Source organism: Rhinoderma darwinii, chromosome 10, assembly GCF_050947455.1.
Source record: "Rhinoderma darwinii isolate aRhiDar2 chromosome 10, aRhiDar2.hap1, whole genome shotgun sequence".
Lineage (NCBI taxonomy): Eukaryota > Metazoa > Chordata > Amphibia > Anura > Rhinodermatidae > Rhinoderma > Rhinoderma darwinii.
Genome location: NC_134696.1, coordinates 75,334,856 through 75,359,929, shown reverse-complemented (window position 1 = coordinate 75,359,929; position 25,074 = coordinate 75,334,856). Strand labels below are relative to the sequence as shown.

General features: G+C 43.3%; 1 protein-coding gene across 1 annotated transcript in view; it reads right to left on the bottom strand.

The window, feature by feature from the left end:
• Positions 1–24,835, bottom strand: part of NHERF4 (NHERF family PDZ scaffold protein 4) — a 302,457-nt gene extending 277,622 nt beyond the window's left edge. Inside the window, exons 1-3 of the mRNA XM_075840824.1 lie at positions 24,754–24,835; positions 24,067–24,209; positions 23,465–23,787 (exon numbers count right to left, since the gene is read on the bottom strand). Of these exons, the coding sequence (XP_075696939.1) occupies positions 23,465–23,787; positions 24,067–24,209; positions 24,754–24,835 (548 nt within the window). The remainder of the gene's footprint in view (positions 1–23,464; positions 23,788–24,066; positions 24,210–24,753) is intronic.
• Positions 24,836–25,074: the final 239 nt, after the last annotated feature.

The window sequence follows — 25,074 nt, the reverse complement described above, 5'->3', positions numbered from 1 at the left end:
ATATACTGCGTTGTATAATTACTTTTTAACATTGGAGCCTATGGCTCACGTATGCCACTATATACAGGGTGGGCCATTTATATGGATACACCTAAATAAAATGGGAATGGTTGGTGATATTAACTTCCTGTTTGTGGCACATTAGTATATGGGAGGGGGAAAACTTTTCAAGCTGGGTGTTGACCATGGCAGTCATTTTGAAGTCGGACATTTTGTATCCAACTTTAGTTTTTTCAATGGGAAGAGGGTCATGTGACACATCAAACTTATCGAGAATTTCACAAGAAAAACAATAGTGTGCTTGGTTTTAACGTTACTTTATTCTTTCAAGAGTTATTTACACGTTTCTGATAAAGATAGTGGGGCCATTCTTCATCAATGGAAACCTCAATGCCATGGGATATCTGAAATTGCTACATGATGATGTGTTTCCCTCTTTATGCACTGAAGCTGGCACGTTCCCTGAGTTTTTCCAGCAAGAAGGTGCACCACCACATTATGGGTGTCAGGTCCGAGCATTCCTAGATGAACAGTTTCCTGGGAAGTGGATTGGTCGTCGTGGGCCAGTTGAATGGCCCCCTAGGTCTTCCGATCTGACCCCCTTAGACTTTTATCTTTAGGGTTATCTGAAGGCAATTGTCTATGCTGTGAAGATACGAGATGTGCAGCAACTGAAACTACGGATACTGGAAGCCTGTGCTAGCATTTCTTCTGCGGTGTTGCTATCAGTGTGTGAAGAGTGGGAGAAGAGGGTTGCATTGACAATCCAACACAATGGGCAGCACTTTGAACACATTTTATAAGTGGTCAGAAACTTATAAATAACTCATGAAAGAATAAAGTAATGTTAAAACCAAGCACACCATTGTTTTTCTTGTGAAATTCTCGATAAGTTTCATGTGTCACATGACCCTCTTCCCATTGAAAAAATGAAAGTTGGATACAAAATGTCCGACTTCAAAATGACCGCCATGGTCAACACCCAGCTTGAAAAGTTTCCCCCCTCCCATATACTAATGTGCCACAAACAGGAAGTTAATATCACCAACCATTCCCATTTTATTTAGGTGTATCCATATAAATGGCCCACCCTGTAGAATATGTCACAGGCATTCGTTTAATAGATACTTCATGGGCCTTTGTTTTAACCTATACGTTGGGAGCTTTATCCTAATGTATACTTTAAATGTTGGCAAAAAAAATGATGTGAACAGGGCCCTACAGTAATAGCATAGGCCCCTTTCACACTGTAATGTGTGGGGCCGAGGCCCGTCGTTCTGACTTACCCTCTGAACGCCGTGCCCATGGACATGTAAGTTCTCGGCGGCACTTCCTGCTTCAGAGACTGTTTACCAGAGGGCGTGCACGCCCGCGTGTGCACGGCCTTATTGGAGTAAACCTGCAATCAGTCTAGAATGCTGCTGGACTATAAAAAGGGCTCTGCCATCTCGATCTTTGCCTGAGCGTTGTTGTATACCTAAAGTTTGTCTTGTAAATGGTCTTCCAGTGTTTTCCAGTTCCCAGTGTTACCCATTCCTGATGCCTGTTCCCTGTGCTACCGTGCCTCTGTGCCGTCTAGAGTTGAAGTCGAGCTGTGTCTTCCGCTGCATCTGCTGTGTTACACCCACCGGGTGTCTGTCTGGTCCACACCCCGCACTGTGACAGTACGCTCAGACCATGGATGCCACTGGTCAATTCAAAGGTCTGTCACCCTCCGAAGCCATTCAGGCGGACCTGCAGGATCTGCGAGCACGACAGGATCAACTTCTTGTGGCAGTAGATTCCATGGCACAGCAGCTTGGGGTGCTAGCTGCTTCCTTCTCTGATCCTGTTCAAGTTCCTGCGATTGTACCTCTTGCTACACCTCCTGGCAGCTCCGGTTCTGATCCTCGGTTCTCGCTGCCACTGCCACCTCGTTTCCATGGAGATGCAAGCGCGTGCAGGGGATTTCTTAACCAGTGTCATATCCACTTCACCCTGCTCGCCAGAGCATTTCCTTCAGACAGAGCCAGGATCGCCTCCATTATCTCCTTACTTGCCGGTAAGGCCCTGGCGTGGGCGAACCCTATCTGGGAACGACAGGGACCCGAGACCCAAGACTTCCAGGGATTCGTGCAGTTATTTCGTACGGTGTTTGAGGAGCCTGGACGAGTCTCGTCGTCAGCCAATGCTAGGCTGAACCTTCACCAGGGAGATGCCTCTGTGGGCGAATATACCATCCAGTGCCGGACCCTGGCAGGAGAAATGTCTTGGAACAATGAGGCGTTGGTAGCATCCTTCTGGCATGGCCTATCACCTGAGATCAAGGACGAACTTGCTGCCCGGGATCTACCATCTACCTTGGACAACCTGATTCTACTAGCTTCTCGAGTGGATATAAGGCTCAAGGAAGGATCTCAAGAGGTTCGACAAGAGAGACGGCTTCCTAGACTGGCGCCCAACTTCTAGCAACCCCTCTTGCCTGCTTCTGCTGCTCCACCCGAGGTTCCTATGTAGGTGGACCAGATTAAACGGTCAGCCCAGGAGAAGCAGCGCAGGCGCACCTCTGGACTCTGCCTATATTGCGGCCTCGCTGGCCATGTCGTGCGTCTGTGTCCACAGAACCAAAAAAATCCTGATGCCTAGGATTGGTTGGAGAGACAACCCTGGGCGATACAGCATTTAATAGAGAACTCTCCTCCAAACTTTTAATTCCTGTGACCATTGTCGCTGGCGAGAGGCCCCATCCGGTCTCTGCCTACCTGGACTCTGGCTCTGCAGCCAATTTCATCTGCCAAAACCTTGTGGATCTTCTTCAGTTGCCCACTGTTCTGCTGGAAAGGCCATTGATCGTTGCCTCGGTAGATGGACTGCCGCTGCCTGATCCAATTTTGTCTGTGACCAAGCCGTTGAAGCTTGAAGTGGGAGCCCTTCACTCTTAGCTTATCTCCTTGTTTGTCCTGCCCAAGGCCGTCAACCACATGCTGCTGGGTTTGCCTTGGCTCTGTCTACACGCCCCTGTCCTGGATTGGAACTCAGGTGAAGTTCTCCAGTGGGGTCCCAAGTGTCTCAATCGCTGTCTGGAGCATATTCATCCGCCTCAATCTCCTCCGCATCAGTCATTGGCAGGGTTACCTCCTTGTTATTCTCTGTTCTCAGACATCTTCGATAAGAAGGAAGAAGAGACGTTGCCACCACATCAAGCGTATGATTGTCCTATCGACATGGTTCCTGATTCGTCCCCTCCTCGCGGTAGAGTAAACCCTCTCTCCTTACATGAAACCCAGTCTATGTTGGCCTACATTAAGGAGAATCTGGACAGGGGCTTCATACGTAAATCCTGATCCCCGACCAGAGCCGGGTTATTCTTTGTCAAAAAGAAAGATGGATCCCTCCGACCCTGCATTGACTACCGAGGCCTCAACCAGATCACAGTGAAGAACAGGTACCCATTGCCTTTGATTTCAGAACAGTTTGATCGCATACGGGGGGCAATTTTTTTTTCTAAACTAGACCTATGGGGGGCCTACAATCTAATCCGGATTTGTCAAGGTGATGAGTGGAAAACTGCATTTAATACATGTGATGGGCACTACGAATACCTGATCATACCCTTCGGCCTGTGTAACGCTCCTGCAGTGTTTCAAGAATTTGTAAATTACATTTTTCGTGCTCTCCTCTATGTCTGTGTTGTGGTGTATCTCGATGACATTTTGATTTTTTTCCCCAGATCCTGTAACTCAACAGAGTCATGTCCGCCAGGTGTTGCTTCGATTAAGGGAGAATCATCTTTATGCACAGCTGGAGAAGTGCATGTGTAAAAAAAAACTCTCTACCCTTTCTGGGCTACATCATCTCCGATCAGTGCCTCAAAATGGACCCTGAGAAGGTAAAGGCTGTCCTGGAATGGCCACTCCCCCAAGGCTTAAGGGCCATACAACGCTTCCTGGGATTCGCCAACTTCTACAGGCTGTTCATTCCCAACTTCTCTTCATTGACGGCTCCCATCTCTACCCTCACCAAAAATGGCATGAATGCCAAGGAGTGGACTCCAGAGGCAGAAGCCGCATTTAAAACCTTACAAAAAGCCTTCACGTCAGCCTCTATTCTTCGAGACATTCCTCCAGGAAGGACTTTTGTACGTCTGGCAGACAGAGGAACAATCCTTAGTTGGGGTCACAGTTCCAAGCTCGCAGGTCACACAGGTGCCCGTAAGACCCGAGACCTAATTACCCATCAGTTCTGGTGGCCCACACTGCCCAAAGACGTCATGGACTTTGTCTCCTCCTGTACGGTATGCGCAGAAAATAAAGTTGCCCACTCCAGACCAGCTGGTCTGCTCCAACCACTTCTGGTGCCCCCTGGCAACATATTGCAATGGATTTCATCACGGACCTGCCTCTCTCTGCTGGATGCAGTGGGATCTGGGTGGTGGTGGATAGATTTTCCAAAATGGCTAATTTTGTTCCCCTGACTGGCCTGCCTTCTGCTGATCGACTGGCCGATCTCTTCGTCCAACACATCTTCCGTCTGCACGGCTTGCCTCTGCATATTGTCTCGGATCAAGGGGTCCAGTTCACCTCAAAGTTTTGGAGAGCACTCTGCGGTCTCCTCGGTGTAAAGTTGGACTTTTCCTCGGCCTACCATCCCCAGTCCAATGGCCAAGTCGAGAGGGTTAACCCGATTATGGAGAACTATCTGCGGCACTTTGTCTCCAGGCGGCATGATGACTGGGTGCAACTGCTCCTGTATTCTGAGTTCTCCTATAATAACCATACCAGTGAGCCCACCACCTCCAGTCCGTTCTTCTTCGTCTATGGCCAACATCCTCGAATACCTCTTCCTGTCCCTACTATGGCCCAGGTGCCTGCAGCCGACTAACTTCAGGGATTTTCTGCAGCTATGACAACAGACCCGATCTTCTATTCTACTAGCGGTGGACCGCATGAAGAGAAAGGCAGACACTAGAAGACGAGAGCCTCCCCTGTTTCTTCCAGATACGAAAGTCTGGCTGTCTTCCAGGAAAATCCGGCTGAGGGTACCGTCTTGCAAATTTGCTCCCAGGTTCCTCTGACAAGTCGAGATTCTGCTACAATTTAACCCGGTGTCTTACAAGCTTTGGCTGCCTCCTACCCTCAAGATCCCTAACTCCTTCCATGTCTACCTGCTGAAGCCTGTGGTTCTGAACCGCTACTCCAGGACTCCTAGTTCCTCAGTGGCTCCTGGCGGCTTGTTAGGGACTTTTGAGGTAAGGGAGATCCTGGCTACCAAGAAAGTGGGAGGAAGGACGTTTTTTCTGGTGGATTGGAGGGGATTTGGTCCAGAAGATAGGTCTTGGGAGCCAGAGGAGAACATCGATGCTCCTATCCTCGTGAAGAAGTTTCTCTCCTGCTCTGGCTCCAAGAAGAGGGGCGTAAGAGGGGGGGGATACTGTAAAATCTATGGCCGCGGCACGTCATTCTGAATTAGCCTCTGATGGCCATGGACATGTAAGTTCTCGGCAGCATCTCCCTCCAGGGAGATGCCGGCACTCACTTCCTGCTTCAGAGACTCTTTCCCACAAGTCGCGCGTGCACGGCCTTAAAGGGCCAGTGCGTGCACAATTGCAGTTAATCTGCAATCAGTCCAGAATCCTGCTGGACTATAAAAAGGGCTCTGCCCTCTCGATTTTTGCCTGAGCGTTGTTCTATACCTAAAGTTTGTCTTGCAAATGGTCTCTCAGTGTTTTCCAGTTGCCAGTGTTACCCGTTCCTGCTGCCTCTACCCTATATCCTGTTCTACCGTGCCTCTGTGCCGTCTAGAGTTGAAGTCGAGCTGTGTCTTCTGCTGTATCTGCTGTTTTAAGCCCACCGGGTGTTTGTCTGCTGCCGGAGCCTTATCTTAAGCCTGAATCACCGCTACTGTCTACATTGCCACAGGTACCCTGTTTGGACAATAGACATTGTATTGTACCTGGTTGGCCAGCTGCCTATCCGTTATGCGGTATGGCCCAGTGGGTCCACATGCCACACTGTGACACACATGTTTGACGTATGAGTCAGGAAAACTCCAGGCGCAGATGTCAAATGTACCCATGGCTCCCATTCTACGGACGATGACCAAAAGTGAGCCCCATTTTGATCCCCTGAGGACGCTGTGTTACAGCGAAACATGTTGGGGGGCTAAGATACTTTTAAACAGCTATGTTAGACTGGCCTCTATACCACGATTAACTGCAAACTAGCGTATGTTCAGCAGTTTGCAGCTGCTGATCCAAACACTTACAGTATTGCATTTATCATACTCTATCCTGCCACAGTGAAGGCATAGTTTCTACAGAGCATGTGCCAGCTGACTTTAGCTATAAATTTTAATTCATTGCGTCAGTCATTTGTCTTTCCTTGGACATTTTAATAGCATATTAATAAAAGTTATATTTTACCATTGTTCAGTCAGTAGTTGGGAAATTGGGTTTCATTGTGCCATAGGCACATTAGTTCTTTGATCGAACCAATCCTAGGCGCTGGAGTTTCCTGGCTTCTTGTGACACAAACGCACAAAATGGTCTCCGAGGCCACAACTCAGACAGAGTCCCGAAGTGGGTCTGCGTTGTTTTTCCTGGACTGACAACTTGAGTCGGTCCACCTGCATGGGTCCTCTGGCGGGGCAACTGATGTGGAGAGCAGGGGTCGCTGGAATGTAGGAGCTAGCCTAGGAAATCTTCTGTCCTGGCGAACCTCTTGGTGTCCAGTAGAATGAGAGCATCCAGGGTAGGTAGCAGATCTTGAGCAGCAAGCTCGTCTCTAATGCAAAAGGATAGTCCATGCCAGAAGATAGCCACCAAGGACTCAATGTTGTAGACCAGTTCTGTGGCCAGGGTACAGAACCGGATTGCACACTCGCCCACGGAGGTGTCTCCTTGGCGAAGGGTCAGCAGAGATGCAGCTGCAGAAGATTCTCTCCCAGGTTCCTGAAATACCATATTGAAAGTCCGTAGGAAAATCTGTAGATTCAAGGTCTCCGCACCCTCACTTTCCAAAATGGGGTTCGACCATGCCGGGTCCTGCCCGTAAGGAGGGAGATTATGAAAGCGATCTTCACGTCATCAGAGGGAAATTACCTCGCGTGCAACCTGAAGTGGATCTGGCATTGATTTAAAAATCCCCGGCAGGTCTTAGCATCCCCATCGTAGCGAGGAGGTAGTGGCAGGGAGAGTGGGATCGGTACTGACAGGAGGTGTAGCAGGAGGAACAACAGGAGTAACAGGAGCAGGTGTCGTGAAGACTGCAGCTTGAGCATCTAGATGATGTGCAATGGCGTTCACCGCCTGGAGGAGTTGGTCCTGCCATGACCGGAGGTCTTGCAGGCCTGCCTGCATTATTTGTGAACTCGTCATGGTCTCGGGTTGAGCAGCAGGGTCCATGGCCTGAGCGTACTGTTATGATCTTGGTGTATGTGGACCCACTAGGCCGGACCGCCGTTGTGGAGTAGTAGCTGGCCAAACAGCAGCCTATAAAGTCTATGCAAAATCCTTAGCACAAGAGTCCAGACAGCAGCAGAGGCTTTGGCACGGATGGAACTTGATGTGGTAGATGACACCAGACGTGGCGGATGATACCAGACGTGGTCTATAACAGCAGGCGTGGCAGGCGACACCAGACGTGGCGGATGATACCAGACGTGCTATATGACAGCAGGCGTGGCAGAGGACACAACACGACTCCAACACTAGATAAGGCACAGGAACAAACACAGCACGGGATACAGAATACAGGAAGCAGGATACGGGAACACTGGGAATAGGATAAGGGACCATTTGCTAAGACTAACATGGGAATACAGAATGGATTCAACTATTATACTCCAAGCCAAATGCCCAAGTCCTGGTAAACAACCACATTACATTGAGCGGGTTATGAAATAGGGGTACCCACTATTTTTTGCTATTTTTATCGAGCCTATGGCTATTGCAGTCAGAGATGATGATAAAATAACTGAATTTGGTCCGGGTGGTAGCAAGAATAAAATATCTTTGTGTGCGGACGATATTATGCTTTTTCGGGATAATGTACCTACTTCTTACCCAGCTACACCCTGATATATTCAAAAAATATTCCTATTGGCCCCTTTAGCTGTCAATCAGCATTTACCATATTTAAGGGCGTCAGAACCGGCGGGTCACACCCCAAGAGGAAGCCGGAAATGCCGGCGAAACGCGTGTCAGGTGTCTAGTCATATTAATGCAACCAATGTTAAAGGTCCTGGTTCTATCCATTGCTACCTACAACATAAATCAATTGTCCGCAACTATTCATATGTGAAAGCGCTGCTCCCTGAAGGAGAGCGGTGCCTGTATCCTGATAGGCGCTGCTGGGTGAAACCTCTGACAGTGTTCACTGAGCCAGCAGAGCGATATACACAGGCTGTTTAGCCAGAATACCACACCGTGCTGCTGCTGCCTACTGCCTCTCCCGTAATAACGGTGAGAACAGACAGCAAGCACCTAACAATTAGGGCACTTCACATAGTACATCCCTATTTTCATACAGACAATTGCATCACTGCTGATCCTAATAGCGATGATCAGCGGTGTATGCCATTTGCAAGGGCGGAACACATAGGCTGCCTAGCCCGAATACCTTAATGTGCTGCTGCCCACGGTCTCTCACGGTCCCACACAGTCCAAATTGATGGTCTTCGGCCGAGCGACGTCCGGCGCAATTTTCTTGTGGACCGGAAGCCGCGGCCGGACAGTAAGATTACTACTTCCGGTCGCGGCTTCCGAACTTGTGCACTTGGAGCGGAGGTAGCAGACGGAGCGGACGGACCGGAGGGAGCGGCGGCGGCAGGAGCAGGTAAGTTAGGTCTGTGTATGTACGTGTTTTACTGTGTGTTTACTACTGTATGTTAACCTACTACACTGTGTGTTAGCTCAAAAAATGGCGACACACAGTGTAGAAGGTTTGACCGTTCAATCCCCTCCTTTCTCCTGGCACTAGCCAGGATAAAGGAGGGGGGATTCTGTGAGCTCACTAGAGCGAGTGAGTATTCTCAAATTTTGCAGCATAAAGCAATGTGGTTGCTTTACCACATGCCAATGCTGCAATTTTGGGAATTGCTCCATCTAGTAACCAGCACTGGGAAATGTTATAAATTAGAATCTAATTTATAATATTTCCTGACTCGTGAAAAAATGTAACAAAATTAGAACAATGTTTAATCACTCATACACTAACTGTTTAACTAAAAAAAAAAATTTTTCTAGCGACACATTCCCTTTAAGACACTGATACAGTGTTTATTGATTAACATCAAATGCTGATACACTCAGTGCACATAAGAGAACCTTAAGAAACTGATACAGTGTCTATTGACTAACAGCAAATGCTGATACACTCAGTGCACACAATACAGCACACTTGGAATAAAGACCATTATACCACTGTTATCAGATCTCTACACAGCTTACCACAGAGCAACGAATAAAGCTCAATTCAAAGCAATATTTTTACCAACCTCAGAAAATAATAATAGGTTTGGCTTTGTTGTTGTATGACAGTAGCAATTGATAGTTAACTATACATAAGGCAAATTGTGCTCTCATGGTGCAGGACAGGGGGTCATCTGCACCGTAATTAAATTTGGGAGTGCTATTATTATTTAAAGCACCTGCTCACTCTCCTTCATCAGCGTTTCTGACCTGGCTGTGTCCATTTGTAAGTATGGCTTTTTTCGGTGTTTTTTGTATATGTCCCCTTGTTTTTATCTGTTTTGTCTGTGCATCAGGAACATTCAGTTCCAGTTAGGGACTCGCAAGTATGGGGATCCTTGTCGTGGATTACGAGCTTGCGTCCTTTTGGCCAAAATGATGACTAATACCCCAGGTATTTTTCATTACTACGTATATTCGCTTCTCTTGGACACAGCCGTGTCTTTGATGCTGGGAGAGCATGGTGTGTTGTTTTTTGGCATAGCAAGCAGGGTAGCCCGCTCTATGAACTATCAAGGGGTCACAAATAGGCTTCTACCTGGCTATACACGTTGTGCCTCATGACGTACACACTATCCCTCCATGTTTCACACACTTGCACCCCATTATCCATTTATTTCTATTGAGGCACTTCTCATTACTGCCCCCTATATTTCACTTATAGTGTTACACTTGCACACACACTATTCATTTATTATTTCTTAATACACATCCCATGCACCACACACACCACTCCCCTCAAGACTAGTGGGAGTGGCTATTATTATTTAAAGCACCTGCTCACTCTCCTTCATCAGCGTTTCTGACCTGGCTGTGTCCATTTGTAAGTATGGCCTTTTTCTGTGTTTTTTGTATGTGTCCCCTTGTTTTTATCTGTAATTAAATTTGACCTACGTTGGACAATTGTAAAAATGTCCCAAAATTTTTTTTTTATTAAATATGTTAATAAAGTTTAGTATTTTTACTAGGAACCACAACTCTTATCCCTTCTTCCTATTTCCTTAATAAAAACTAGTACAATACTGGTGGTATACACCTTTGTGGTTCCCAAAACTCACTCTATATAATATAAAAAAGAGAGGGTATTTGCAAAATCCCTATTTCGTACGTTCTTACCCAGTTATCATGGCGATATTGAACTAATTTGGTGGGTTCTCTGGTTTGACAATAAATTGGGGCAAGTCTTATCTGCTATCACTATAAACACAATCACTGAGGTTGGCAATGGTGCTGGAAGTACATATTACCCACTCTAATTCTTTTAAATATCTGATTATTGTTATTTCTGGTAGGGCTGTTATAGATATGGGCTAGGTTGAGGAAATGGAGGTGATTCCACTTTTCCCTGTCTTGCGTTAATTAAAATTATTATTTTGCCTAAAATCCTTTATAGTCTTATTAACGGTCCTGTAATGATCCCAAAAGCATAATTTGGGTTACTTGATTCCATGATATCGGATTTCTTTTGGGATGGTACAGTAAAAAATAGTGTAGTACCGTGTTAGCAAGAAACAATATGCAATGTTAAATACTTTTGTGTCAAAAAATAAAAAATGTGTTTTTTTTCTCAGTCATTTATTTGAATATCGCCTGACGAAGGGGCCTGTGTGCTCTGAAAGCTTGCATATAGAACTTTTATGGTTAGCCAATAAAGGTATCATACCTACTATACTTTTGTCTTTGACACAAAAGTATTTAACATTGCATTTTGGGATGGTAAAAGACTCAGAATTAACTGCTCGAATTTACAGCTACCTTGGGTACAGAAAGAAATGGAATCACCTAATTTTTTTTAAATATTTTCTCTCTTTTCAAATCCAATATCAGACTCGAGAAATATCACTTTCAATGTATATTTGATTGATGTATGGTCAAAGGGGAGATATGCCGATATTTATGAACAGCTTGACTCTGGATCACTGCAGGAATGTGAGTTCTCAAGTGGTAGAAAGTTGCACAAAGTTTGGGTAACACTTAAGAAGAAGTATAAGGTGAAATTCACCAAATTTTCCCCACTATGGCACAATAAGTATCTTAACCCCTTCCCGCACCTTGGCGTAAATGCACATCCAGATGAGCAGTAACTTCGCGCACCCGGGCGTGCAGTTACGTCCACGCTTTAACAATTAACCGCCGCGCGACGCTACAACGCAGCGGCGGTTAACTGTGCAGGGTGTCTGCCCTGCTCTCCCCGTTGTGATCAGCGGCCCGTCACCGCTGAAATCGGCAATTAACCCCTTCGATGTGGCGGTCGATTGCGATCGCCACATTAGAGAGGTTTAGAGCAGAACGGCAGCCCCCCCCCCATGCATTTGCGGGGGCCGGCGATCCTTGTCACGGCAACTGGAGGCCAGGCAATGGCCTCCGAACAGCCATGTACGGAAGCCTATGAGGACCAGCCGGGGGCTGGTCCTCATAGGCTTCCTGTCAGAGTGAGTGTCACGTCACAATGACAGTTAGAACACATTACACTATGTAGGTAGTGTAATGTGTTCTAGCAGCGATCAGAGCTGTAAGTCTAGATGTCCCCTAGTGGGACAAGTAAAAAAACGATAATAAAAATGTTTTAAAAAAAAAAAGTGTAAAAATAAAAGTTATAAGTTACATAAACAAAAAATTCTTTTTTTCCTATAATAAGGCTTTTATTATAGGAAAAAAATGAACACGTTAAAAAAATTACACATATTTGGTATCACCGCGTTCGTAACGTCCCCAACTATAAAACGATATTATTATTTTTCCTGCTCGGTGAATACCGCAAAAAAAATTAAATAATAAAACAATGCTAGAATCACTTTTTTGGTCACCACTCCGCCCAAAAGATACAATAAAAAGTGATCAAAATGTCACATGTGCGCCTTAATAGTACCAATAAAAACTACAACCGTCCCACAAAAAACAAGCCCTTATACAGCTTTTTTGACTGAAAAATAAAAAAGTTATGGCCCTGAGAATATGGTGACACAAAAACTTATTTATTTTATTGCGCAAACGCTGCAAAACGTAAAAAAACGATATACATATGGTATCACCGTAATCAAACCGACCCGCAGAATAAAGTAAAATGGTCATTTATAGCCCAGGGTGAACGCCGTAAAAAAAAAAAAAAAAGAATAAAAAACATTGTCAGAATTGATGTTTTTGGGTCACCTTGCTTGCCAAAAAATTGAATAAGAAGTGATAAAAAAAATAGCATGTACCCCAAAATGGTACCAATGAAATCTATAGATTGTCCCGCAACAAATAAGCCCTCACACAGCTCCGGTGAAGAAAAAATAAAGAAGTTCTGTCTCAGAATATGACGATGCAAAATGTGAATTGTTCAAAAAGCAGATAAGATTAGGCACCATTTATCAGTGCGACACTGGCCACACATCTGCGGATTATTATTTATTTACCCCATTATTATACCCTCTTATTATGCCCTGATGTACTCCGCACAGATTACATATACCCCCACATTATAAACTGAAATACCAGTAAAACGCCAAACAGATCTACTACCAAGCTAAATCTACACGCAAAATGCCGCTCCTTCCCTTCTGAGCCCTACAGCATGCCCAAACAGCAGTTTACGTCCACCGATATGGCGTCGCCATACCCGGGAGAACCCGGTTAATATTTTATGAGGTATTTGTCTTCAGTGGCACAAACTGGGCACAACATATTGTTCACTAAAATGGCATATCAGTGGAAAATTTAAATTTTCACTCCGTTCCATCCGCTGCGCATTAACCCTTTCGAGCACCACGACTTAATAGCATGTTGTGGTGTGGGGGGTGATGCATGCAGTGGGTTCACGCACTGAGCCCGCGCCATACGCTGCGAGTGTCAGCTGTGTATTACAGCTGACACCCGGGACTAACGTAATGTAAAAAAATAAAAAAATCCACAAAATAGGTATCGCTGTGTCTGTAAAAGTCCAAACTATTACAATATATCGTTATTTAACTCGCACGGTGAACGCCATGAAAAATAAAGAATTTAAAACTGCAAAATCGCAGTTTTTTGGTCACCTTGGCTCTACCTAAAAAAATTTCATAAAATGTACTCCAAAAGTTGCATGTACCAAAAAATGGTACCAATAAAAACTATAGCTCGTCCAGCAAAAAATAAGTCCTCACAACACTCTATTAACGGAAAAATAAAAAAGTTATGGCTCTTGGAATGCGGGGAGGGAAAAACGAAAAAGAAAAAAATGGTTCAGTGAGGAAAGGGTTAATTACTTTCAAATAAAAAAACATTTATGACTACCTGTGGGTATTGCCGTACTATGGATAAATTGCTTTACAAATTTCGGGGTGCTTTTTCCTCCTTTATCCTTTGTGACATTGAAAAAATTCAACATTTTAGTGGAAGAAATGTTGATATTCATTTTCACGGCCTAATTCTAATAAATTCTGCATAATACCTGTGGGGGTCTAAATACTCACTATACCCCTAGATAGATTCCTTAAGTGGTGTAGTTTCCAAAATGGGGTCACTTTGTGTGGTTTACACTGTTTTGGCCTCTCAGGGGCTTTGCAAATGCGACATGGCACCCGCAAACCATTTTAGCTAAATTTGAGCTGCAAAAGCCAAATAGTGCTCCTTCCCTTCTAAGTCCCGCTGTGGGTCCAAACAGCAGTTTATTACCACATTTGGTGCATTTCCGTAAATCGGGAGAAATTGTTTTCCTTGTAAAAATTAAAAATGGCTACCTTTTTTATTAGAATAAAAGTCGATTTTTACCTTTACAGAATAATTCCAATGAATTCAGCAAAACAAATGTGGGGTCAAAATGCTAACTTTACCCCTAGAAAAATTCCTTGATTGGTGTAATTTCCAAAATGGATCCCATGCTGTAAGCCTTCCAAACGCATCGGCGGGAATACAGGAAAGGGCGCAAATCCATACAGTGGAGTCCTAGATTGCGGACTCCTCACCAGACCGCACGCAAGCACCGCCGCGCTCTCCTTCTGTCACCATTGCCAACCAGACGCCGAAGTTACTAGCTGCAGCCTTTGCAAGGGTGAGTGAGGATCACTCCTCAGACCGTACACCTGACTTGAATAATGACGGAATTGACTTGTTTAATAATATACGTACCTCTGACTCCCCTGCATCAGTTCACACCTTAAAAGAAATTCTTCTGACTCTCAGAAATTCCATACATACGGGCATTACTCAGCTACTGCTGCCGCTTCAAACCTCAGTTCGGGATCTGGAGGATCAGGTACAACATATTGAGATGAAGCTGGGGGATTTTGCCTCTTCGCACAACCGCGTTATTGACGCACATAATGCACTTGCTGACGACTTTGATGAGTACAAAGCTAAAATGGCTGACATCCAAGATAGATCCCGGCGCAACAATGTAAAATTTAGGGGGATCCCTGAGTCGATTACGCAATCGGATTTACAACACTATCTTAACCCCTTCCCGCTCCTGGACGTACTATTAGGTCATGGCAGCTGTATCGTTCGCGCTCCATGACCTAATAGCACGTCTCGGGAGTAACGGCCGTTTCGGCCGTCCTCCCGACACATACAGGAGCTGTGACAGCTGCTGTCTCGTACAGCAGCTGTCACAGCTCCTACAGCGGGGACCGATCGCTGTGTCCCCGCTGATTAACCCCTTAAAAGCCACGTTCTATAGAGATTGCGGCTTTTTAGGGGTTAAGCTGCCATCGCCGGCCTGCTACACGATTGCGGCCGGCGATGGCGACTATGGCAACAGGACACCAAACAATGGCGTCCAGCTATGCCATAGACGGAAGCCTAGTGGGTCCTGACAGTTGGGTCCTGACTGCTTGCTGTCAGTGAGTAGCTGACAGTTCTAATACACTGCACTATGCATGTAGTGCAGTATATTAGAATAGCGATCAGGGCCTCCTGCCCTCAAGTCCCCTAGTGGGACAAAGTAATAAAGTTAAAAAAAAGTTAAAAAAGATGTGTAAAAATAAGAAAATAAAAGTTTTAATAGTATTAAAAGTAAAAATCCCCCTTTTTACCTTATTAGTCATTTATTATTAATAAAAATATATAAACAAATAAACTATACATAATTGGTATCGCCGCGTCCGTAACGGCCTGAACTACAAAATTATTTTGTTATTTATCCCGCACGGTGAACGCCGTAAAAGAAAATAATAATAAACCGTACCACAATCACAATTGTTTGGTCACTTCACCTCCCCAAAAATGGAATAAAAAGAGATAAAAAAGTTGCATGTACCGAAAAATGGTACTGATCGAAACTACAGTTAGTTACGCAAAAAATAAGTCCTCGCACGGCTTTATTGATTGAAAAATAAAAAAGTTCTGGCGCTTAGAATAAGGTAACACAAAAAGTAAATGATTTTTTACAAAACGTATTTTATTGTGCAAACGCCATAAGACATAAAAAAAAACTATAAACATATAGTATCGCCGTAATCGTATCACCCTGCAGAATAAAGTGAATGTCATTTATAGCGCACGGTGAACGCTGTAAAAATTTTTTAATAAGAAACAATAGTAGAATTGCTGTTTTTTAGTCACCACGCCACCTAATAATAGAATAAAAACTGATCAAAAAGCCGCATGCACCCCAAGAAAACTACAATGGATTTCTCAAGGGGTCTAGTTTCCAAATTGGGGTCACTTTTGGGGGGTTTCCACTGTTTTGGCACCACAAGACCTGTTCAAACCGGACATGGTGCCTAATAAAAAAGAGGCCTCAAAATCCACTAGGTGCTCCTTTGCTTCGGAAGCCGGTGCTTCAGTCCATTACGGCCCGAGGGCCACATGTGGGATATTTCTCTAAACTGCAGAATCTGGGCAATACGTATTAAGTTGTGTTTCTCTGATAAATCCTTTTGTGTTATAAAATTTTTTTTACCATTTCACCTCTACTTTGCTCTAAATTTCTATGAAACACCTAAAGGGTTCATAAACTTTCTAAATGCTGTATGATAGGGGTTTCTAATATATAGGCCCCTCAAAGCAACTTCAGAACTGAACTGTAACCTAAAAAAATAAATAAATGAGGCAATACTTCGCTTTTTACATTATACTAATAATGAGCCGTGCCCACCCCGAGATGACCCCACTTTTGACCGTTTGTATAAACGGAGACCCCTATTAGACCGTTTCAGTGCCCCGGTTTTTCCAAGCATACACCCCCGAGAAGTGTATTTCTATTGATGAGTCCCTGGTACATTTTAAAGGGAGGGTTCAATTCCGAGAGTACCTGCCGGGTAAGAGGGCAAGGTATGGCGTGAAGATGTATAAGCTGTGCGAGAGTGCATCAGGGTATACCTATAGGTTTAGGATATATGAAGGAAAGGCCACCACCAAACCAGACTGCATCCTGGACTACAATAGGTACATGGGAGGGATTGGCTTGTCAGATCAAATCCTGAAGCCCTAGAGCGCCATGCGGTGTGGTATAAGAAGCTGGCCGGGCACATCATACAGATGGCTTTGTACAATGCGTACGTGCTACGTCGATGTGCAGGCCAGACGGGAACTTTCCTGGAATTTCAAGAGGGGATTATCAAGAACCTAATCTTTAGGGACCAAGAAGGGGGGGCACCCAGTACTTCTGGAAGCGAGGCCACATGCATCGTACCAGGGCGGCAACACTTTCCAGGAGAAGTTCCCCAAACTAGCAAGAAGGGAAAAAGTCAAAAGAGGTGCAAAGTCTGCTATAAGAGGGTGATAAGGGATGACACAATATATCAATGTGACATGTGTCCCGAATAACCAGAGCTCTGTATGAAAGAGTGTTTTAAAATTTATCATACATCCCTTGGTTTATAATTTACCCCAATTTTACTTACCCTGATGCACTCCGCACAGCTTATCCCCCCTCGTCTTTCCCCTCTGAGCCCTGCTGTGTGCCCAGGCAGCTGATAACAGCCACATGTAGGGTATTGCCATAGCCGGGAGAACCCACATTACAGTTTATGGGGTGTAGGTCTCCGGTCAAAATGCTCACTACACCTCTAGATGCCTTAAGGGTGTAGTTTTTAAAACGGGGTCACTTCTTGCAGGTTTCAACTGTACTGGTACCTCAGGTGCTTCTGCATACATGACTTCGCACTAGAAAATCCCCAGTAGGCCAAATGATGGTCCTTTCCTTCTGAGCCCTCCCAAACGGCAGTTTATCACCACAAATGGGGTATTGCGGCACTCAGAACAAATTGCGCAACAGAATGGGGTATTTTGTTTCTTGTGAAAATAAGAAATTTTCAGCCAAAACGACATATTATTTGAAAAAAATTAATTTGTTTTCATTCCCAGCCCAATTCAAATAAGTTCTGTGAAAAAACTATGGGGGTCAAAATGGTTACAACACCCATAAATGAATTCCTTGAGGGGTGTAGTTTCCAAAATGGGGTAGTTTCCAAAATGGGTTCATTTCTGGTGGGTTTCTATTGCTTTGATACCTCTGAGGCTCTGCAAATGCGACATGGCACCCGAAAGCCAATCCAGCAAAATCTGGACTCCAAAGAACAAATAGCGCTCCTTTGCTTCTGAGCCCTCCCATGGGCCCAAACAGCAGTTTATCACCACAAATGGGGTATTGCCGCACTCAGGACAAATTGGGCAACAAAATTGAGTATTTTATTTCTTGTGAAAATAAGAATTTTTGAGTTAAAATGACATATTATTGGAAAACATATATATTTTTTTAATTCCCAGCCCAATTCAAATAAGTTCTGTGAAGAAACTATGGGGTCTAAATGGTCACATTACCCATAAATGAATTCCTTGAGGGGTGTAGTTTCCAAAATGGGGTCATTTGTGGTTGGTTTCTATTGCTTTGATACCTCTGGGGCTCTGCAAATGTGACATGGCACCCGAAAACCAAACCAGCAAAATCTGTACTCCAAAGAACACACAGCGCTCCTTCCCTTCTGAGGCCTCCCATGGGCCCAAACGGCAGTTTATCGCCACAAATGGGGTATTGCTGCACTCAGGAGATATTGAGCAACAAAATGGAGTATTTTGTTCCCTGTGAAAATAAGAAATGTTGACAAAAAATTACATCTTATTGGAAAGAATTTCATTTTTTTAATGTCACAGCCCAATTGAAATAGGTGCTGTGAAAAAGCTGTGCGGTCAAAATGCTAACAACAACCATAAATTAATTCCTTGAGGGGTGTAGTTTCCAAAATGGGGTCACTTCTGGTGGGTTTCCATTGCTTTGATACCTCTGAGGCACTGCAAATGCGACATGGCACCCGAAAACCAATCCAGCAAAATCTGGACTCCAACAAACACAGAGCGCTCCTTTCCTTCTGAGCCCTCTTATGGGCCCAAACGGCAGTTTATCACCACAAATGGGGTATTGCCAGACTAAGGACAAATTGGGCAACAAAATGGGGTATTTTGTTCCCTGTGAAAATAAGAAATTTTGATCACAAATGACATTTTATTGGAAAAAATGACATTTTTTTCATTTCACAGCCCAATTCAAATACGTGCTGTGTAAAAACTGTGGGGTCGAAATGGTAACAACAACCATAAATGAATTCCTTGCGGGGTGTAGTTTCCAAAATGGGGTCACTATTGGGGGATTCCTACTGTTTTGGCACCTCAACACCTCTTCAAACCTGGCATGCTGCCTAAAATATATTCTAATAAAAAAGAGGCCTCAAAATGCACTAGGTGCTTCTTTGCTTCTAGGGCTTGTGTTTTATTCCACGAGCGCAGTAGAGCTACATGTGGGACATTTCTAAAAACTGCAGAATCTGGATAATACATATTTAGTAGTGTTTCTCTGGTAAAACCTTCTGTGTTACAGAAAAAAAAAATGAATAAAATTGAAATTCGGCAAGAAAAAATGAAATTTGCAAATTTCACCTCCACTTTGCTTTAATTCCTGTGAAATGCCTGAAGGGTTAAAAAACTTTCTAAATGCTGTTTTGAATACTTTGAGGGGTCTCGTTTTTAAAATGGGGTGTTTTATCAGGGTTTCTAATACATAGGCCCCTCAAAGCCACTTCAGAACTCAAGAGGTACCTTAAAAAAAAGGCTTTTGAAATTTTCTTAAAAATATGAGAAATTGCTGTTTATGTTCTAAGCCTTGTAACGTCCAAGAAAAATAAAAGAATGTTCAAAAAACGATGCCAATCTAAAGTAGACATATGGGAAATGTGAACTAGTAACTATTTTGGGTGGTATAACCGTCTGTTTTACAAGCAGATGCATTTCAATTCTGAAAAATGCTATTTTTAAAAAAATTCTCTAAATTTTGCAATTTTTCACCAATAAACACTGAATATATCGACCAAATTTTACCACGAACATGAAGCCCAATGTGTCACGAGAAAACAGTCTCAGAATCGCTTGGGTAGGTTTAAGCATTCCGACGTTATTACCACATAAAGTGAAATATGTCTTATTTGAAAAATGGGCTCTGAGCCTTAAGGCCAAAACTAGGCTGCGTCCTTAAGGGGTTAAAGATCTTATCAAGTCCCTGATTCCACACTGTACCTCTACTGATTTAATCATTGACAGAGCCCACAGGCTCCAGAAGCCTAAATATCTGTCAGAGAATGTACCAAGAGATGTCATTGCTAGACTCCACTTCTTTGACGTTAAAGAAGAACTGATGGATGGTGCTCGTCGAGGCAAAATATTACTTGACCCATTCCACACTGTGAAATTGTTTACAGACCTCTCGGCAGTCACGCTGAGACAACGCAAACTGCTTACTCCTATAACGCTGGCACTACGGAATGCGAAGATATTATACAGATGGGGCTTCTCAGTAAAAATCATTATCACCAGAGAAGGCACCACCCACGTTATTAAGTCAGTGGAAGAAGGGAAACAACTCCTTGAATCGTGGAACATACAGGTGGATGTACAGCTACAAGATAACACACCTCCTCAACATTTGCAGACGGAATGGAATATGACATCCTCCAGAAGAAAACCAAGACACTGAAGGCTATAAGTTTGAGTGTGCTTCATCGGACGCACTCCGTATTAAGTCGGCCTCAGACCAGACTTTCACAATTGTGTTGGGTAATTCACCTATGTGCATTTTTCTTGTCGAAACTACATGTTGACTGTTTTATATGTTTTTGTTTTTTTGCTCTTTCTAATTCCGTTCTTTCCAATGTTTTATTTGCACACATTATACAATTGGTGTTATGCTTCCCTGCTCTGAAGAGTCAAAATGGTATTACACTTTACCTTACTGAATGTAAAGGGACAGAATTGTCCACAAAAGCGCTCATTTTTATGGAAAGAGGCACGGTCTCTCCACTCAGATGTGCTCAAGAAACGCATATTATAGAAAAAGATTCCCATAGAATTACACACCACTTATTCCCCATTATACATCAAGCTCATGACACACGTAAGAGAAGGGGGATGTTTATTTCTATCCGTAACTCAATAGCGTTTAAAATGATCTCCAAAACTGCTGATACCAATAGGAGGTTTCTGATCCTGGTTTGCTCCCTAAATAATGTTACGTACACCATTTATGTCCCGAACTCGGGATCATTGAGATTCCTATATAAGTTATCTAGGTATAATATATACACGAGAAAAAGGAGTCAAATACTATTAAACCAAAAAAACACCAATTGTATAGAAAATTACAAATTTTATTGGACACTACAAAAATACATGGTTAAAATACAGACTACAAACCAAATCACTGCATATCTCCGCAGTAGGAGACAATATGGAGCCACAAAAATTATTTTATTGTTATATATGCATAAAACTGGGAAGATTCCCAAAATGAGTTGTCATTAATATGCTCTAAAGTAAATTCCTTAGAATGATGCGATAGAGGCTAACAAAGTATATCTATTCATGTCCAAAATGTTTTATTAATATCCCCAGTATAATATGTCATTTGTAAAGAGTAATGGGGGATAACAAGGTAGTGACTGCAATGGTAGTGACTACAATATAGTCTAGTCAGTACCCAATTAATGGTTAATCAAAGGACCGAATAGAAAAAAATAGCCTGTCCAAAACATTTGTCCAAGTATACGAATAACCCGGCAGATAACATGACAAGAAACATCAGTTTTGTAATAGAGCTAAACAAGTTACTAACCCATGTGGCTCCACAGTTGTAACAGCTCCCAGGTATGGAGAAAAACCCCAACGCGCGTTTCCCCGTAGATTGCTTTTTCAAGGGGTGTTCTGAGTTGTACAAATTAGACCTCTTAAGTATGATAGGTCGAGAGATCAGCTGACTTATCAGGCCAATAGGAGCCTTAATGTGTTCCGTCGCGTGTGCCGAAGTACGTCACTACAAGACCTCAGCACCGAGCCACTGAGACCCGACCACGCATGCGCGGCTCCGGAAACCACGCACGCGCAGACAGGTACAATCAGTAGCACGAGCAGGGCTTGGAGACGACAAACTCGACACACACAAACAGAAACTAAGATGAGAAAACAACGGTAATACTCAGCAGTTTGTGTGGAGAAAAATTTACAAACAATTAATTGATCTTCCGTTTGGAATATGGGCCGATTTTAAGATCATAATAATATCGTCCACCGCACATATACATAGACACACTATAATGGGATAAGGTTTCTCAAAAATATATAAAAAATGCCAACGCATTCAAATATAGAATAATATATCCTGATAAAGCAAGTGATACATGAAAATAAGAAAGTGGCGAATAACAAATCATAATAGACAAATTATTCGTCAAAGATGAAAATGAGTGACAACAAGGACAATTTAATAATAAGATACTGAAAAAACAGTAATAATAAATAGAGTGAAACTAAATGATAAGTGAATATTATTGAATATCCAAGAGGAAAGCCGACAAGGAAAGAGACAAATACTCAATCCACATATGCTCTCCACCCGGACATCCATACATAAAAATAAGTAATGTGTATTTACATAAATATATTACGTTTACAAAAAGAAATATTATATCAGGAGAAAAAATCCACATGAATAAATATCAAGCTTATACTGCAATTTTAACAATAAAATTTCAATACAAATGCAATGGCACACAAAAGCAACGTGTGAACGTGCTTCAAAAAAATCCCATCTTGTTCCAAAATATAGAGAAGGAAAGGAATTTCTCCACACAAATCCAGCCTCTGATGTCTCATCCCCAACGACCACAAATAACTCGGAAATACTCTGATATGGAGGAATGAAGTAGCAAACTAAACAGAACAAAAACATATATTAATAGATATACAGAATAAAAAAGTTAAAAAACGAATGACAAATAGAGAATTTAGAGGAAGGAGGCGAAACTCAATGTTTCGTTCAGTCCAACAGGGGCCATAGTACCAAGAGTAACAATCCACTTACATTCCCTCTGAGCCAGCAATTTCTTAGAATCCCCACCTCTAATCCCACAAAACACTCTATCGATACCCCATGCCTTGAAAGATTTTGGGTCACAGGCATGGTGTATTTTAAAGTGTCTGGGAATTGTTTTAAGGAGTGTGATATCCTCGACGTCCCTAGCAGCGACTATGTCACGCACATGTTCTCTTACCCTGATCCCCAATTGTCTTGAGGTCAGGCCAACATATACCTTCTGACAGCCACAGGTTGCGTAATATATAACGTTCACTGTGCTGCAGGAGATATAATGTCGGATTTCAAAAACCCTATTATCTGTCATAGACCCAAAATTTGTTGTCCGGACCATATTCGTACATGATAGGCAGTCACCACAGGGATAACAACCCTGTCTGGGACTGCTTGATGAAAAAAGATTTTGCTGTCTCGGTACGTAGTGGCTCTTCACTAACATGTCTTTAATATTCATGCTCCTCCGAGCTGTCATTTGGGGTCTTTTAGATAAGTTCCCCACAAAAGCAGGCTCAAGGTGCAGAATTGGCCAATGTTTATCCAAAATGGATCTCATCATGTGCCATTGGTTGTTGTATGTAGTGATATATCGGGTATTATTTTGATCACGTTTCTTTTTATTAATTCCTACAGGATGTAAAATTGAATTCCGACTCGTAAGTTGTGCCCGTCTGTATCCCTTTTTGATGCTTCTATGGCTGTACCCTCTATCCAAGAATCTTTCTCGTAAGTCGCTAGATTGTTTCTCAAAGCTCACATTCGATGAACAAATGCGTCTCATTCTCAGAAACTGCCCAGTAGGGACGGTGCCAATAGTCGACTGATTGTGGGCAGAGGTTGCATGAAGTAAGGCATTAACAGAAGTCTTCTTCCTGAAAACATCAGTTTGAAGACAACCCATGTCATCCGCCTCAATTACAATGTCCAAAAATTCAACTCTGTGTTTATCAAAAACATAGGTGAGTTTTATGTTTAAATCGTTGGTATTCAAACCCTGCATGAATTGTATAAGTTGCATTTCTGTCCCCTGCCAAATAAACAAAACGTCATCGATGTATCTCATCCAGCACTGCACACGGTCGACGGCGAGAGCGCCGCCACCATGGAAAACCTGCCTCTCCCAAAGACCGAGAAACAGGTTTGCATATGACGGCGCACACGCCGCCCCCATGGCAGTGCCTTGCTTTTGCAGATAGAACACATCCTTAAAGACAAAAAAATGATGTGTCAGGATGTATTCTAAAAGTTCCACAACCAGTCGACACATGGGGCCGTCCCAACTGCTCATCCCCAAGAAGAGGCGTACAGCTTGCAGGCCATCACTATGTCGTATACTAGTGTACAGCGACTCGATGTCAGCTGTCACCAGAATCATGTCGACGTCTAAGCTGACACCATCTATCCTTTTCAGGACATCTGTAGTGTCCTTAACATAAGACGGTAGACATTCTACCGATGATTTTAAATAGTGATCAATGAATCTGCAGACAGGGTCGCAGAGTCCACCTATCCCAGACACTATCGGGCGTCCCGGGGGATCTGTCATGTTTTTGTGAACTTTAGGAAGAAAATACAGCGTTGGTATTCTTGAATACTGGGTCATTAGACCAGACAGAATGTTTTTTGGGATTATACCTTTTTCATGAGCCAAGGTTACGATCTTTAATAACTCAGCTGAAAAAGTGCCAACTGGCTTATGGGTTAATTTCTGATTTTTTATCTCTCAGCTGCCTAAAGGCCTCCTTTTCATACTTATCGGTTGGCCAGATCACGATGTTCCCACCCTTGTCCGCCGCTTTGTATACTACATCATCATAACTTTTTAGTTCTTTTAATGCATTACGTTGTTTGTTAGTTAGATTATCATATTTTCTATTTGACTAAATAGTTTTGAAGTCATTTATTACCATCCTAGTAAAAATCTCCACTTGCGGACAAATGGACAAGGGTGGGAACCTCAGTGATCTGGGTACAACCGATTTTGGGAACCTACCTTGATCTGTAGAGATTTGCTCCTGTAAAAGATCCTCAAGGGCTTTTAACGCTTCTTTTTCCAAGGCGCTATTTAGTCCCATATCTACTCCAGGTCTACTATGTAATTTTTTCAAGATTAATTTTCTTGAAAATAGATATAAATCCTTCATAGCTGCAAAGAAGTTAAAAGAATTACTAGGTGAGAAAGTTAGTCCCTTACCAAGCACATCATATTGTGTCTCTGAGAGGGAATGTTCAGATAGATTAATCACCTCTAATGCATTCTTGGGTTTCTTCCCCTGTTGATATGTCGAAACATCCTTCCGTCACGCCACCTGTC